Source organism: Syngnathus acus, chromosome 11 (genome assembly GCF_901709675.1).
Source record: "Syngnathus acus chromosome 11, fSynAcu1.2, whole genome shotgun sequence".
Taxonomy (NCBI): domain Eukaryota; kingdom Metazoa; phylum Chordata; class Actinopteri; order Syngnathiformes; family Syngnathidae; genus Syngnathus; species Syngnathus acus.
In genome coordinates, this window is record NC_051096.1 from 7127408 (window position 1) to 7142454 (window position 15047).

Here is a 15047-nt window from a genome sequence, read left to right on the forward strand (position 1 = left end):
GGTAAAGGAGATATGCAAATTGCAAAAAACAAATACTGCTGAATTCCAATGCCATGCCTTTCAGACATTGCAAAGTCGATGGAGATTTCAACAGATTATCATCGTCTAATTCTACACCTAAAGTTTCCTTCCGTGTTGTCGGAAAGTTTCCATTGTGTCTCTCACGGAAAAAGACTGTAAAGTGACTGGCTGGAAACAAATTTGGAATGTGTGGGGGAAGACAATATGATTTGTTGTCATGTAAAGAATCACTCAAGGAAGTGAGTGCACATGAAGCCTCGACGACTGACGGTTTCCCGTCACACGTTGTGTCACACCCGATCACCGCAATCACGATTAGCCGGCATTGTGGAAACTCTCAGTGCAAATGGAAATGTGAACGGTACAATAAATGGGTCATGTTTACCAATCATCTTTCTTGCTAGGTTTTAGTTCATGATAACATTTTAGTCAAATGTCTTGGGTGAAGATGAGATTTTATGATTGATTCATTTTGGATCCTTTTTTTTTAAGCTCCAAACGCATTCCTTCAGCGCCGGACCTGAGGTGCAAGGAAGATTAGAGACAAGTGAGCCAGGTTCTGAATGCAATTGAAATGCGTGGCACGAAACATTGCACCCTCTTCACCGCTTCCCCTGGTCTCGCCTCACTCTTTCAGGAGATGGCGATTGATATACAATCACACAGAGGAGAAATTGCAGTCTTCCTTTAAAAGGATCAGAGAAGCAAAGAGTGGGGTCAGGCTAAAGACATTTAGAAGCGGATGACAAGATGATGACAGGAATTAAGACTATCAACAAAGACAAGATGAAGATAGAGGACTATTGAATTGCCCACAATCCTATAATGAGACGAGTGCAGGGGAGAGGCAATAATCTTTCTTTCTTTTTTTGAATCAGCAACCGTTACTATAAATAGCATTTCCCATCGTCACTCTCTCCACCCTGGCATGCGATGTGTGAATGTTGGAGGGGAAGGCAAACAATGGGTGTCAGCATCCTTTTCTTTATATTCTCTCAATAATAATAATAATAATAATAATAATAATGTCAGACGGCATACTACTTTTTAAATTGAATAATTAACAATGGAATTAAACAGTGAATGTTACTAGATATTTTTTTAACTTAAAAATGATGTCAAAGTAAAAAGATTCCTTATAAAATTGTGAAAAATATTTGTTACCAGATATTTTATTTTTTTAAATATTTTTAGTTGAATGTTGTAAATATGTTTTTTTTTGTCTATCAGTTAAAGCAACAGGGGTCAACCACTGATTGAATTATTCTAGCAACCACAGTCGCTGCATTCGTTTAGAATGGCGTCAAATATTGACGTGCTGCTGCAAACGTGTGCATGCATATGTGAATAACACTCATGCGTATGAACAAACCCCAACACTATCCCCTGAGAAACTGAGCAAGCCTAACAAATATGCACGATGGTGTCAAGCAAGTCCACCCACTTCACTCCCAGAAAAAAAAAACTGAGACAAAAACATGAATGTGAGAAATGAAATCAGTGTCTGCTTAGCACACTAAAGTGCTAATTTGAATCTTTTTTGAAAGGGAGGAGGAGCTGAAGCGAAGCCACATTTTTTTTGTTTATGAGAACTAGAGACAAAGTAAGTCAGTGAGGTGGAGCCAGTAAAAAAAAAAAAAAAAAGCAGTCAAATGGCCCACATTTTTTGCACAAAGCCGGGTGGGCTAAATATAAACTGCATTTAACTCTGACTCACTTTAGAGCATGCATAAATGCTCTCGGCTTCAAAGTCAAGCAGCAGAAATGCTCCATAAATAGATCGTCTTAATTTAGAACTGTGGGATTGTTCATTTAAATATTTGATAAGAAGAACAAACTCGCTCTAAGGGCCAAAATAATAATTGTTCAAATATTAGAGGGGATTTTTGGGTTTCTGTTTACAATCTCGTTTCCTTCACCTGACATTGACTCCGCCATCCGTGCCCATGGGCATATCACATAATTAACACTTCAGCAGTTTCAAAACGGCAGAGCAGATCATTTCCAGTTCATTTTGGGCCGTGAGGTTGCTCCACTCCACATCACTGACGATGTGAAATATTCCCAAAAAGCCGTGCGTCATTTGTCGCTGAGATGATGGGTGTTAAAAAAAAAGAAAAAAAAAAAGGATTCCACTTATCTCTGCTCTCCAGAGTTTAATTTACATGGGCTTGAAAACTTCAAACGGGCTGACATCAGGGCTGGTGGATTTTAAAGTGTCCTTGTACAACATAAGAAGTCACATTTTGATGATAGATGGTAGAAAGATGAGAGACAATCACAATTTCTCCAATGTGACCTTTCAATAACTGAATAAGGTCAAAAACGGAATTTTGGGCGGTTCAGTTCACTCGCTTGCATTTCTCTGCAGTCGGAATATTAACTTTTCCAGTCTTGTGAAATTATCAGACAGACAATGAGGAGGAAGTAAATTTACGATGAACAAGAAACAACACTAGAGGAAAATACCCGAATATTATCCGGCCTTATTTCTTAGCGTGGTTTAAGAAAACGCAAAAAGCACCAAGGGCATATAAAATGACTTGTAAAAAGATTTTCTGGTTATTTTTTCTACCTTTAATTGAATTGATTCAATGTAATTTTGCCTGAATATTTAGCTAATCCTTTTCTAATCCTTATTTTTGTCAACAAGACTAAACAGATGCTCCTTCCTGTTGTTACGACCTAACAGATGTAATCCTTTAACCACAGAGCGTAATACATTTTTGGATTGCACTAATTCTATTGCTCTATTAAACCTGGGAATGGATTTGGAATGGACTTTTCTGAATGGATGCACAAGGCAGGCAGAGGAGGACATTAAGGGAGCTTGATGCGCAAATGAGCACATTTAGCCACAGGCGTAAACAACTGCTTGGGCCAGACTCGGTCGGGGTGCACTTTGAGGCTTTGCATTCTTAGCGTCATCCATTTCGTTGATTTGAGCCAAATTTGACAACTGCCATGATTGTTTGACTGTATTTTTACATTGGATTTATTCTGGCCTTTAAATGCTCAGGCATCAACTATGATAGGCTTCATCATTAATTAAGAAACTCGCGAGTCTAATTCAAAGCTCTTTTGTACGCAAAGTTTTGAAGTGGCATTTACTTCCAAAAGAATTTAGAAAAGCTCTTTATTCTTTCAAAAGCAAAAATTGTCTTCTCATGTGTTATAAATGATGAAATAGTTGACCTATTTTCCATGTCTGAGGGTCTGGAAGAGAAGTGTCATGCTGCAGAGGTGTGTTATTTTTCCTCCAGTATGATTCAATGAGAACTATTGAAGTGTTTTGGCTATGAATGCCACAGGGATAGCTTTAGAAATCTTAATTAGATAGATTCGAGCGTTTCTAAAAATAACAATCTTATTTTTAGCCTGCGTGGCGAATTTATAAATTCAAGCTTTTGCTGGGATGACACAAGCAAGTTAGTTTTACAGCAGGTTGCTAAGGCAACAACAAAAATGCTAGTTTCCAATTGCCCCAACTCCTGGGTCAGTCTAATTTTTAACCCAGCAGTTTTAAAGAGTGGATGTTCTATTGCACTCACAACTTGGCATGTTTTTCCCCCAGTACTGTCAAGCCATTCCCCTTCTTGCCTCAATCGTCACTTATTGCTTCTTCCTCATTACTGTAAATGGAGGACGTCGTGTTCTAGGATGTGCTTTGATGGATGGTTCTGACATATAATGATTTTGATTTAACCAAGGTTAAATGGCAAATCTTTGCAGTGTGACATTTGGAATTTGGATTATTATAGGGCTCATCATAACCTGTCAAAGCCGGATCGTAGAAAGTTTTTAATATAGATATCAAATATGACGGGGGAAAAAAAAGTGACGTTCAATGTGTCTTCAAAATTCCTAGTCACATGGGAAAGCACGTGTTTTAAAAGACATCTACCAACTCATATTTGACATCACTCTTCTGGTCACTTTTGTGTATTTAGAACATATTTCCATCTTCTCAACCTATTCAATAACACCGAAGCATGGCATGTTCTTACATGAGAACAAAATAAAACAAAGCATACACGTCATCATGTCTTTGAGGAGAAACAAGACTGTCAAGTTCTGATACTAACATTTGTTGTCAGTGCCTGATAGAAAGGTATGCTGGGGCGGCTCATTCCAGTCATACAAGCAAGAGCATACACCCAGAGAGAGAGAAAATAAACTACTACAAGTCAGGAAACAAATGTACAGTTAAAAAGAGCCTACCTCTCATGGGATTCTGGATCCATAAGATACCTCCAATAAGGTGATGAGACCTGCCGAGCATTGCAAACCACACACAGTCCAGAAGATTCTCTCAAATCCCCTCAGAGATGCTTCAGTAGCTGTTTACTCTCAATTACAGGCGAGATGATTCGCATGTTAGACCACCTGCTGCAGGATGAGCTGGACTAGTTTTAGAGAAATGCGGTGGACGGAGAGTGACATCACATGACAAAAGCCACCGTGCCTTTCCAAACAAATTGGAAGGAGATGATTGTGCAAAACAAAGCCGACACTGTTAGTCTGCAGACCTGTGTCGTGGTGTGTCACTCTGCAAAAGCATCACGCGCACAATGGGAAACAATGGAAAATGCGCGTGCACACGAACAAGGCTGTCTGCAAGTGATGCGTGCTGTCATGAGTAGATTACCGGCACAGTGATGCGGAAAAGAAAAAAAAAAAAAAAAGGGCTTGCAAAGCATTACCCAATCACGAGCTTTCACACTTGACCCGTTCTAAGTCTGGGCACGCAGCGAAGCCTTCCTTGTCTTTAACTATTTCCTTTTTTTTGTTTGTTTATTTGTCCCCCCCACACAAGCAAACATCATGTCACCTTACCTTCGACGGCCATGACGTCACTCCAGAGATGAGGGCATCACTGGCAAAGGAGATGGAGAAAATTGGAAAGGCAACGCTTTCTCTTTCTACCTTGTTCTGCCGTGTTATCATTTCATTGCTGCGGGCAAAGCAGAGTGCAGAGCTGCTGCCGCACCTCAAAGCATTATGGGCAATGTAGTCATACGCTGGCTGGATTTTCAATGAGTCACTCATTCCCTATTTAAATAGGGATTTTTATACAATAGAATAAAATGAAATATTCTTTTAAATTGAATGTTCTATGATGTTTTCGTTGTCTTCTTTTTCTTCTTTTATTCTTCTATTGTTATTATTTAGTTTACCAGGTTGGTGTGCAAGATTATAAATGCCACATCAATATATTCTCTGTAATGCTGATTCTCTTGACATCTAAAGAAAATGGTGCCAAGACTAAAGACAGCAAAATAAATTACAGCAAAACATGATTTTATTGCAATGAAATGCAAACTCCACAAATCAAAGGACAAATTTACCAATCAGTGACACCTTGAGGAAAAAATATCATTTATACAACCTTTTTTGTCAATAAAGTTATGCCGTTGCTTGCCCTTTTGTTTCCATATCTCATATTCTTTTATGCTTAGGCAGCACATAGACAAGTGCTGCATATATTAAAAAAATAAAATCAAAATAATAAAGCAAATTTATAGGCTAGCTGTTATAATTCTGACAGGGACAAGGTCCAATTAAGTCTCAGAAATCACATTTAAACTGATTAATCCAGTTAAGAGTAAAAAAAAAAAAAAAAGCCCATAATTTACCTATTAATTTTTCAAGAACCAAGCTGGGGGAAGGTTACATTCAAATGAGGCTATACATAATATTTAGGTGCGCCCCAATGTGCCCCAAAGAATGTAAAAGAGTTTCCACGGTTTTGGCCGCTGATGAGGATCAGCTCAGTGTCCTTGGTGGGGGCATACATGTTGAAGGAATTGCCAACGGGCTGTCCCGCTTGCAGCGTTCGGCCCTTGTTGGTGATGAACACAAGCGAGTGAATGACATTGGTGTACTTTCCAGAAACCTGAATAAAGGTTTCACCCTTGAACAACTCCAGCTCCTTGGGCATTCCTGTTTCAGAGCCAATTAGAGCTGACCAAGTGCTACCATAGCGGAACTGGATACTGATGGAGAAACGAAACACGTTAGTTACATTATCATGTGTAGGCAACTCCAGTCCTATCCGATTGCGTTTATCAAATATTTACCCGGTGATAAAGCTGTTGTATCGCTCCCATAACTTGATAGCTGTGATGGGCCCATCTCCACCGAGAGTGAATGATGTACCTCCCCCAGGGCCTACCGGCTGGGAAAAGGCGTACTGGTCTGCCTGGACTGGAAGGAAGAAAAAAAAAAATCAGGAAGCTCCACCAAAAAAAAATAAAAATAAAAATTGAATCATAGCTTTCTTATCTGATCACAAAATATTCCCTCTTTGTCAAATCTTTTGATAGTTGTTATGTTTTCAAAAATGTGTCCAGTAATGCTAAATGAAATAACTTACCATTATAAAATACACAAAGAACAAGTATGGCGGTGATTACAATGTTTGGCATTCTGTAAAAAACAAACAAAAAATATAAATATATTTATATATTTAGTTACTTTGTACATTTGTGAGGTATTTAAGCAGCCTCTGTTGTTACCTGTTTGACTGGTCGGAACACACAGCAAATACTACGGCATCTACCTAGTCAGAAAATACAAAATCTAATCAAAATACAGAATAACATTTATGCAAAACTAATATTATGAATAGATAATAAATCGTCAGAAAATCAAACAAATTCTACTCACAGGTTTTCCGTGCAAGGGCTGAAAAAATCTGCTTCCGTTCGAATTATGGGAAGAGCTTTTAAACAAGCCTTGAGCGACGCCTGAGCCGAATGCAGATTAGAGATGAAAATATCCTGCTTGAAGCCGTAACGAGGAAATAATTATGACCACCCACCCAGTTAGCTGCTTTACCGGTCCGCCACTGCTGCCCGTTGTGGATTCAGAATATGTTAATTTGGGGTGTGGATGACTGACTCACTCGTTTTCATTTTTTTTTTTTTTTTTTTGACAAGTGGTTGAACAGCTGTGAAACAAGTTTTCAGCTATTTCATTTAATTCACCTGCTAGAGTGCAAAGTATGTACTGTAAATTTGAAAGCTTGAAAACAATGATGGGGAAATCAGAAAGGTATTATGTAAAAGGTCAAATCGTGTCTTGACGTTTTGAGAATGAGACAATGGTAGCTCAAACAATACACAATAATCCGGCGCTGTAAGAATAAAATAACTATTTGGCAATTAACATAAGACTATTTACAAAATGTGTGAACCTAAAATAGCCCACTTAATTTGACACCTTCAAAATTTCCCAACTTGTTAATATTTCAGTCCTTTTTGCTCAACGTTTGGTTCTCTGACAAATAAATGAACTGTGAACCTTACAACTGGTGCTGCCAATAAAATTCATGGCCTCTTTATGAAATCAAAACCACATCTGAGAATTGATCAACGGCCTCGCAATTCTAGACTTCAATCAAAAAAATGACTCCTGATCTTATAATAGCGCAGAGTGAACTGAACCAGGAAACACATTGATGGATTCCTGAAACAAGCAAATTTTCCATTCCGCCCCTTTTTCTTTATCAAATTGTGCAACAGGTTGCAAAAAAAACAGAAAAGTAGGACTGGTGTATTCAAAACATTAGAAAAATCTAATTAAAGGTTGCACTACATTTGAAATTTTTACCTCAAAAGTGAATGTCTACAAGTCAAGTTGTATTTTGTCAGCCATTTTTATTTTATTTTCAAATCACGCACGTATCGTTTATTCATTTAAAAAGCACGCACAATAAATGATAAATGGCATTCAAGAAAGCACTAAACCAAATGACACACACAATTAAATGCAACAGATGACATTCCCTATTTCATGTTGGACAGAGATTTAAGATGTAAAATAATGATGGCGAGAATGCTTTATTGTCTTCACAGATGATAGATTCATTGCAAGTATTTTCCATTCCTTCTATACGGATCCGTAACAATGGCCCAGTGTGCCCCCATGGAGGTGATGGCCCCTTGGAACCGACCGCTGATGAAGCGCAGTTCGCCGTTCTCGTCTGCCGGGTACATGTTGAACGAGTGCCCTACCGGCCTGCCCGCGAAGAGCGAACGACCCAGGTTGGTGGTGAACACCACAGACTGAATGTAGAATGCATATTTTCCCCAGATGGCCACAATGGCCTCGTCGTCAAATAATATTATCTCTTGTTTTTGTCCCAACTTGAGGCCCGTCACATCGGTCCAGGTGTAGCCGTAGCGAAGTTGGAAGCTGATGAAGACAAAATAAAGTGACTTGAAATGTATATGGAAAAAATGTGCAATGAAAACAATAAATTATAAATAAAAGAACTTTTTTTTACATTTAACTTTTGCCAATCATATTATTCCATATGAATTATTTACTCACCCGTAAATGAAATTATTGTTGGCCTCCCATACTCGGACACCTGTAATCCGTCCGGTTCCGGTGATGGCATACGAGAGGCCGTTTCCTGTGCCAACTTGTTGCGAGAACGAGTAGGACTGAGCGTCATGCCAGACTGCCAAAAATACATGTACAAACTTTTTAATAAAGAATTAGGTAGATCTAAAAGCACAAGAGCAGCAGTGAATCCATTTACCGTCAGCCAAAGCAGTTCCGGAGAGAAGTGCAATAAAGACCAGAAAAATCATTCTGTGAAAACAAAAGATAGAGATAAAAAAATGCATTCATTATAAACATAGGATGAACAGGAATTAGCCTTACCTGTTGTTTGTTTAGTAATTTTCTCAGAAATTGGAGGATACCGTTAAAAGAAAAACAATCACAATTTTGTTTGTTTGTCTTGGCAGGAATTCATAAACCGATATTTTGAACAAGCTGACAGATAAAACGTGTATTATCGCTCCAAAATTCCACGGATTAGTCCATCAGATTAAACTCAGAATGACTATTTTTGGCAGTTTATCTCAAGAGAAAACTTTTGGCACTTCCTTCAAGTTGATGTCGAGACGCAGATGAGTGAGTGGAGGAGGTGCTTGTGACTTCAATTTTTTTTTTCTCAACTCTTCGTCAACTATGTTCATGTAGAACCTGCTTTGCTTACACCTATTGGGTGGCGTTGACATGTCTTTTAAATATGACATAACCTACACGGACATTTTCAGCTTGGTAGTCCCTCGAGCGTTGTGCTGTGTCAAATTATAATTATTATAAATAATAAACAAACAAACTAAATTAGATCATCAAATTGGTCAATAATCAAATCATTACTTCACTTCTTCAATAAGGACAGAAATTTGATTTTGGTGCAAATTGGTTAACATTTTATTGATATTTATAAAATGCCCAATTCAGATGATAGGTTCATTGCAAGTATTTTCCATTTGTTCCATATGGTTCTGTAACAAGCGCCCAGTGTGTCCCCATGGAGGAGATGGCACCTTGGAACCGGCCGCTGATGAAGCGTAATTCGGCGTTCTCGTTTTCCGGGTACATGTTGAACGAGTGCCCTATTGGCCTGCCCGCAAAGAGCGAACGGCCCAGATTGGTGGTGAACACCACAGACTGAATGTTGTGTGCATATTTTCCCGAGATGGCCACAATGGCCTCGTCGTCAAACAATTCTATCTCCTGCTTTTGGCCCAACTCGCGACCCGCCACATCCGTCCAAGTGTGGCCGTAGCGAAACTGGAAGCTGTTGAAGATAAAATAGTCACTTGAAATGTATACAAATAAAAAATGTTGCTGTCCAATGAAAACAATGTATTACAAAAATGAGTAATTTACCCGTAAATGAAGCTGTTGCGGGCCTCCCACACTCGGACACCCGTAATCCGTCCCTTGCCGGTGATGGCATATGAGAGGCCTTTTCCTGAGCCCACTTGAGGCGAGAACGAGTAGTACTGAGGGTCATGCCAGTCTGCCAAGAATACACGCAAAAACAAGAAAGATATAAAACCACTGCCAAACAAGTTAATATCTTTGACGTCTATAAGCGTCAATGACACTGAATGAGTTAATGTCATAAAAACATGTCGTGTTAACATGCAGATTTACCATAAGCCAAAGTTGTTCCGGTGAGAAGTGCAATAAAGATCAGAAAAATCATTCTGTGAACACAAAAATAGGGGACAAAATTAAGAAATCATGAATAATATCAAAAGAACAGAAATTAGCCTTACCTGTTGTTTGTTTGTTAATTTTCTCAGAAATTGGAGGATTCCTTTCATAAAAAAACAAAACAATCACAATTTAGTTTGTTTGTCTCAGCAGGAATTCATAAATCAAAATTTTGATCAAGTTTACAGATAAAACATGTATTCCCGATCAGGAAGTCCCAGCATTAGTCCATCAGATTAAACTCCGAATGACTATTTTTACTTTTTGTACTTCCTTCAAGTTGATGTCGAAGCCCAGATAAACGGAGGAGGTGCTTGCGACTCGATTTTTTATTTTAACTCTTCGTCAGTTATGACCACATAGAACCTGCTTTGGTTGCACCTATTTTAAATCTGCTTCCTTGAGCGTCGTTTTGGCATCCAGCATTAACTTGTTGGGTTAGCTAGTTCATCAAATTCTTTTACCAAAAACCCATTAAGTAAAGTTTGGAGTTTATCTGTGAGAAAATTCTTTAGACATTGCTTTTTTCAAATCTAAATGACAAGGCGTTATTAGTTAAAAATAAGACTTACACACAATGATTATGTTTCAGTCAGAAGATTTTATTGATATTTAATGAATATAGGTCAAATGCAGATAATGAATGAAATTACACGTGTGTTGCATTTGTGTGCGTATTTGTTCCATAAGGTTCTGTAACAAGCGCCCAGTGTGCCCCCATGGAGGTGATGGCCCCTTGGAACCGGCCGCTGATGAAGCGCAGTTCGGCCTTCTCGTTTTCCGGGTACATGTTGAACGAGTGCCCTATTGGCCTGCCCGCGAAGAGCGAACGGCCCAGATTGGTGGTGAACACCACAGATTGAATGTTGTGTGCATATTTTCCCGAGATGGCCACAATGGCCTCGTCGTCAAACAATTCTATCTCCTGCTTTTGGCCCAACTCGCGACCCGCCACATCCGTCCAGGTGTGGCCGTAGCGAAACTGGAAGCTGTTGAAGATAAAATAGTCACTTGAAATGTATATAAAAGTATAAAAAAATGTGCAATGAAAACAATGTATTGTTAAAAAAAAAGTTATTTTTTTTTTACATTCAATGTTTGCCACTGATTACATTGTTCCATATGAATTAATCACTCACCCATAAATGACACTGTTGGAGGCCTCCCACACTCGGACACCCGTAATCCGTCCTATCCCGGTAATGACATATGAGACGCCCTGTCCTGAGCCAACTTGTGGTGAGAACGAATAGAACTGAGCCTCATGCCAGTCTGCAAAAAAATACGTTCACAAACTTTTTAAGGGAGCTCTAAAAGCAAACAAGTATGAGTGAATTCATTTACCGTCAGCCAAAGCAATTTTGGAGAGAAGTGCAATAAAGAGCAGAAAAATCATTCTGTGAAAACAAATGATAGAGATAAATAATCATTATAAATATTAGATAAACAAAAATCAGCCTTACCTGTTGCTCGTTTGGGAATTTTCTGGGAACAAAAATAAAACCATTACATTTTTAAAACAGGAATGCAGAAAAACTCTTAAGATTACCTCTACAATAAGGAAGTTTCAGGATTAGCCTTCCAGGTTACACTGGTTGATTTTACGTTTATTCCCACCTTTTGCACTGGCCCTTCCTTCAAGTATATGTGCGCATTAAAATGAGTGGAGGAGGATCTTCAGTATTCAAAAAAAGTTTCAAGTATGTTTTGAATTCTTATACATGTCCAACCAGCCCTGCCTGCTTTTTTTTGTTTGACATTGACATATCTTTTAACAACTCTATGACATCACCACACATCATGGACAGTTTTCACAGGTGAAACCGGAAGCCCCAAACAAACACAAACTAATCTTTAAACACTCAATGTCAAATGACAAACCTGAACAACACAATGCACATCATTCAATATCTATTATATAACCTTTGAGATTTTTTCGAAACAGTTAAAATTGTATCTGCCAGTTATCAACTGTGGAATAAGTCTCCCCTGTGGATATACTTTAGCATCACCCTTGGTTAAGCTAGGCTATCTGCTCATTTAACTTGGAACCCCTAAAACCATGCTAGAAGTATCTGGTAGTCCCTACTTTTGTGATTAGAAATGCAAACCTGCCACTTTTTTGGGGGTGGCTGCCCAACATTTTGACAATAGCGTTGCATCTTTGTTATGCTAGTACCGGATCAAAGCGTTATCACACTAACAGTGTGATGATCACTCCGTCGTCTTGTCCTTGCCACAACATTTCCCCTTCAAAGTGGACCTTCCCGTGTTTTCGAGCTCTCATTAGAATCCCCACCACCTTATCAGAGATACGAACATATCTGTCAAACAGTTTTCCAAACGTAACCCGTGTCTTTCCGTTTTGATCCGGATTAGCCATAGTTCTGATCACGTAACACATATCTGAGATCTCTCCATGGATGTGTTTCTCAGCACGTTTGGCTCTCTCGGCTGTTTTGGTGCCCTCCTTAGGGCGTCCGTATCCGTCTTGACCTTTTTGGAGGCGGAGGGACACGGAGTATTCGTAGTCAAAGTTTTCACTGAAGGGGTTTAGTTTCTGGTTTTCAGTGTGTTCCGAAGCCCAGTTTTGCCAGCGACTCTTGAGATTCCCAACAGGACTGTATTTCTTGGAGAGAGCATTGATCTTATTGGCATCCACAGCTTCCTTTCCGAACCTGAAAAGGATGTTGAGATTGCATCATTGTGTAAAACCACACCAAACTAAACCCATCCACTGACGTGTTAAATGTTAAACCAGACGTGAAAATGTTAGTCAAGAAAAGAAAAAAAAGATTTGTGGTTGATGGTCCCTCGGGGGGTATCAAATGAACGGTAGCCCCCACTATACATTTGGAGCGTACACAAGATTTCATGAGTGGGCGGCCACTGGTTTCACGCCAATTGAATATATGAAATGCATCACAAAAGACACCAAGGCCATATCTGTACGATTTCAGAGGTTTGTACCTTCAGCTGCCATATCTTCAATGACCAGTCCCGTATTTTACTTCTAAGTCAAGAACTTGCTGACCGAGTTACTACCGCACCAATAATTTTACTCAGTTTGTAATCTTTTGACTAACACAAGGTCTGGAAAAATCGTTTTACTCACGATGCGATTTGCGGACGTTTGATTTTCACTGTAGACTCTTCGTCACAGACACAGACTTCCCTTGAACTAATCGGTGGTGCTTCATCGTCTATGTTTAGTGTTTCCTTTTCTACCTCAGAAGGTCCACTATCCTCCTTAGTAACAAGATTCTGCTCTTGTTCCAAATCGTCTTCTTTTGCGGGTTCTTGCTCATTTTCCACCTGAATCTCAGTTGGGATGAGTGGTAAGACCACATCGGAAGACTTTGTGTGGAACGTAGGAGAGCTTTTAGTCTCTAGGAACTTCTCTGCATCTTCACCTGATCCTCCTTTCTCACTTCTCTTTGTCAGTAACTTAACTCCTACACTTCTATTTTGATGCCCACCGGTAACATTCTTCTTGACCAGCGTCATCTTCATCGAGGAGGTAATCATCGCTACCTCAGAATTGTTTTCAATCTGGGTTCTATCTTCAGGCAAATTTGGAGGGTCAGATAATCCTTTGGAAGCAACCACATGAGAGAGAACATCCTCCGTCTTCTGACTGGAGATGGATTTCTTATCCGTCCAAGTCTTTTGGGATTCCTCTGCCGAGTCTCCCTGCGTTGGACACCATCCACTCGGTTCTGCAGCCTGCTTCTTCTCATTCTCTGATATCCACTGCTGCCAACTTTTTGCCAGGCCACACACCGTGCTGATGGCTCGAAGCTTCTTGATGTTTTTCTTGCTGGATGCTTTCCATAGAGAGGCTGGATCCTTTTGTTGATTTGACATCATTACGCGCGTTGTGAAAACAAATTTAAAGCATGAATAGTCCCTTAACTGAGCTGTCAGGTTCTAACAATATTTTCTTCCTTTGTAAACACTCCGCCGAAGCCTACCCGACCAGTTGACGTTTGGGCTCTGAAAGCAGGGTTCCATTCCAGGCACCTTTGCCTGACACTCCTCACCCCAACTCAGAGTCATGTTTCATCACAGTGCCTCAACACTAGAACGCTCCACTGCATATATTTTGCATGACTCTGTTTTGTACTTGTAACATTTTAAGTGATTGGCTATTTTGATCAGGACATTCCGAGAAGCAAGATTGAAGTACATAGAGGAACCCATAGGTAGAATTGAGAGACAGCAAAGTACCATGAGGCAACTCTTGCCCCGAAAAAGAAAGTGCATAGCAAGATGACGCATGTAATGGTTTCAATTTGCAATGCCGCTTAGAGCACAGTTGATTCAAGTGTGCAGGGAAGAAACATAAGAAAATTCTTTTTGGGCACTTTTAGTGTACAGAGCAGTGTGTGATCATTTTCAGAAAGTTACACTTTTTATTTTTTTGCGTCCAGGAGTTTGGATCTTATAAATAGATACTTGCACGGACGAATGCACAGTTGCAGCTGTTGGCAGTTTGTCAGAGAAGACGAGAGTGACTCATCATGCAATAAACAAGCAAAAGTCAGATTCGGAAATATTTGATAGGTTTCGTGACCTATTTGTAATATGCACTGTTGTTTTAACTCCACTTTGATTAAAGTGCGGAACTGATCAAAGTGAGCAGACAATAAATGAGACAGCTGACATTCAATGAGTTAAAAATCCAGTACTGGGCAATACATTCTGCATTTATGAGTGTGCTTAATAATTTGAATTCAACTTGTTATTATTGCAAAATAATATTTGAAATCCTAATGAGTCACAGTAAATATTATAATATCATTTCTTGGCACCAATCAATGGTATCAATTTGAAGCTATTTTGTCCTTGTGTTTTTTTTAAACAACTCACTTCAGAAAGTAGTCAAAAAAGTAAAATAAAGCAAGTTAAGTTATTTCATCCTATTTCAAAACATTAGCAGAACATTGTGAGGATAACTCCTCACCAGGAGATGTCACTGTGGTGCCATTATG

The 15047-nt window shown here is 39.3% G+C and overlaps 6 protein-coding genes across 11 annotated transcripts in view; all 6 read right to left on the minus strand.

Annotated features, from left to right (window-relative positions):
* Nucleotides 1–5015, minus strand: part of samd12 (sterile alpha motif domain containing 12) — a 31505-nt gene extending 26490 nt beyond the window's left edge. The window contains exons 1-2 of one of the 3 annotated variants that reach the window (XM_037264321.1): nt 4853–5015; nt 4243–4427 (exon numbers count right to left, since the gene is read on the minus strand). In XM_037264321.1, coding sequence (XP_037120216.1) covers nt 4243–4303 — 61 coding nt within the window. In that variant the 5' untranslated portion in view covers nt 4304–4427; nt 4853–5015. Of the gene's footprint in view, nt 1–4242; nt 4691–4852 lie in introns of those variants that run through there. The other 2 variants (XM_037264322.1, XM_037264320.1) reach the window with 2 other exon arrangements.
* A 286-nt stretch (nt 5016–5301) lies between these two features.
* On the minus strand, nt 5302–6915 carry LOC119130588 (zymogen granule membrane protein 16-like). 2 transcript variants are annotated; one of them, XM_037264431.1, is made up of 5 exons: nt 6691–6915; nt 6540–6583; nt 6398–6450; nt 6102–6228; nt 5302–6017 (listed from the first exon to the last, which is right to left on the minus strand). In XM_037264431.1, the coding sequence occupies exons 3-5, from the start codon at nt 6447–6449 to the stop codon at nt 5708–5710; spliced, it is 489 nt and encodes a 162-aa protein (XP_037120326.1). In that variant the 5' UTR covers nt 6450; nt 6540–6583; nt 6691–6915; the 3' UTR covers nt 5302–5707. The 2 variants fall into 2 exon arrangements, with proteins under 2 accessions (XP_037120326.1, XP_037120327.1); XM_037264432.1 differs by having other exon boundaries at nt 6540–6579; nt 6691–6878.
* A 752-nt stretch (nt 6916–7667) lies between these two features.
* On the minus strand, nt 7668–9512 carry LOC119130495 (zymogen granule membrane protein 16-like). 2 transcript variants are annotated; one of them, XM_037264311.1, is made up of 5 exons: nt 9038–9512; nt 8698–8738; nt 8573–8625; nt 8359–8491; nt 7668–8220 (listed from the first exon to the last, which is right to left on the minus strand). In XM_037264311.1, exons 3-5 carry the CDS (start codon nt 8622–8624, stop codon nt 7890–7892), a joined length of 516 nt encoding a protein of 171 aa, XP_037120206.1. In that variant the 5' UTR covers nt 8625; nt 8698–8738; nt 9038–9512; the 3' UTR covers nt 7668–7889. The 2 variants fall into 2 exon arrangements, with proteins under 2 accessions (XP_037120206.1, XP_037120205.1); XM_037264310.1 differs by lacking the exon at nt 9038–9512 and adding an exon at nt 8837–8942 and having other exon boundaries at nt 7674–8220; nt 8698–8740.
* LOC119130494 (zymogen granule membrane protein 16-like) lies at nt 8995–10346 on the minus strand. Its single transcript, XM_037264309.1, has 4 exons — nt 10116–10346; nt 9991–10043; nt 9721–9853; nt 8995–9628 (listed from the first exon to the last, which is right to left on the minus strand). The coding sequence occupies exons 2-4, from the start codon at nt 10040–10042 to the stop codon at nt 9298–9300; spliced, it is 516 nt and encodes a 171-aa protein (XP_037120204.1). The 5' UTR covers nt 10043; nt 10116–10346; the 3' UTR covers nt 8995–9297.
* Nucleotides 10347–10702: 356 nt separating this feature from the next.
* Nucleotides 10703–11449, minus strand: LOC119130814 (zymogen granule membrane protein 16-like). The gene is made up of 3 exons (XM_037264747.1): nt 11398–11449; nt 11193–11325; nt 10703–11042 (listed from the first exon to the last, which is right to left on the minus strand). Exons 1-3 carry the CDS (start codon nt 11447–11449, stop codon nt 10703–10705), a joined length of 525 nt encoding a protein of 174 aa, XP_037120642.1.
* abrab (actin binding Rho activating protein b) lies at nt 10928–14259 on the minus strand. Of its 2 annotated transcripts, none has more exons than XM_037264307.1 (5): nt 13169–14259; nt 11517–12731; nt 11398–11450; nt 11193–11286; nt 10928–11042 (listed from the first exon to the last, which is right to left on the minus strand). In XM_037264307.1, exons 1-2 carry the CDS (start codon nt 13921–13923, stop codon nt 12248–12250), a joined length of 1239 nt encoding a protein of 412 aa, XP_037120202.1. In that variant the 5' UTR covers nt 13924–14259; the 3' UTR covers nt 10928–11042; nt 11193–11286; nt 11398–11450; nt 11517–12247. The 2 variants fall into 2 exon arrangements, with proteins under 2 accessions (XP_037120202.1, XP_037120203.1); XM_037264308.1 differs by having other exon boundaries at nt 11517–12725; nt 13169–14254.
* Between the last annotated feature and the right edge of the window lie 788 nt (nt 14260–15047).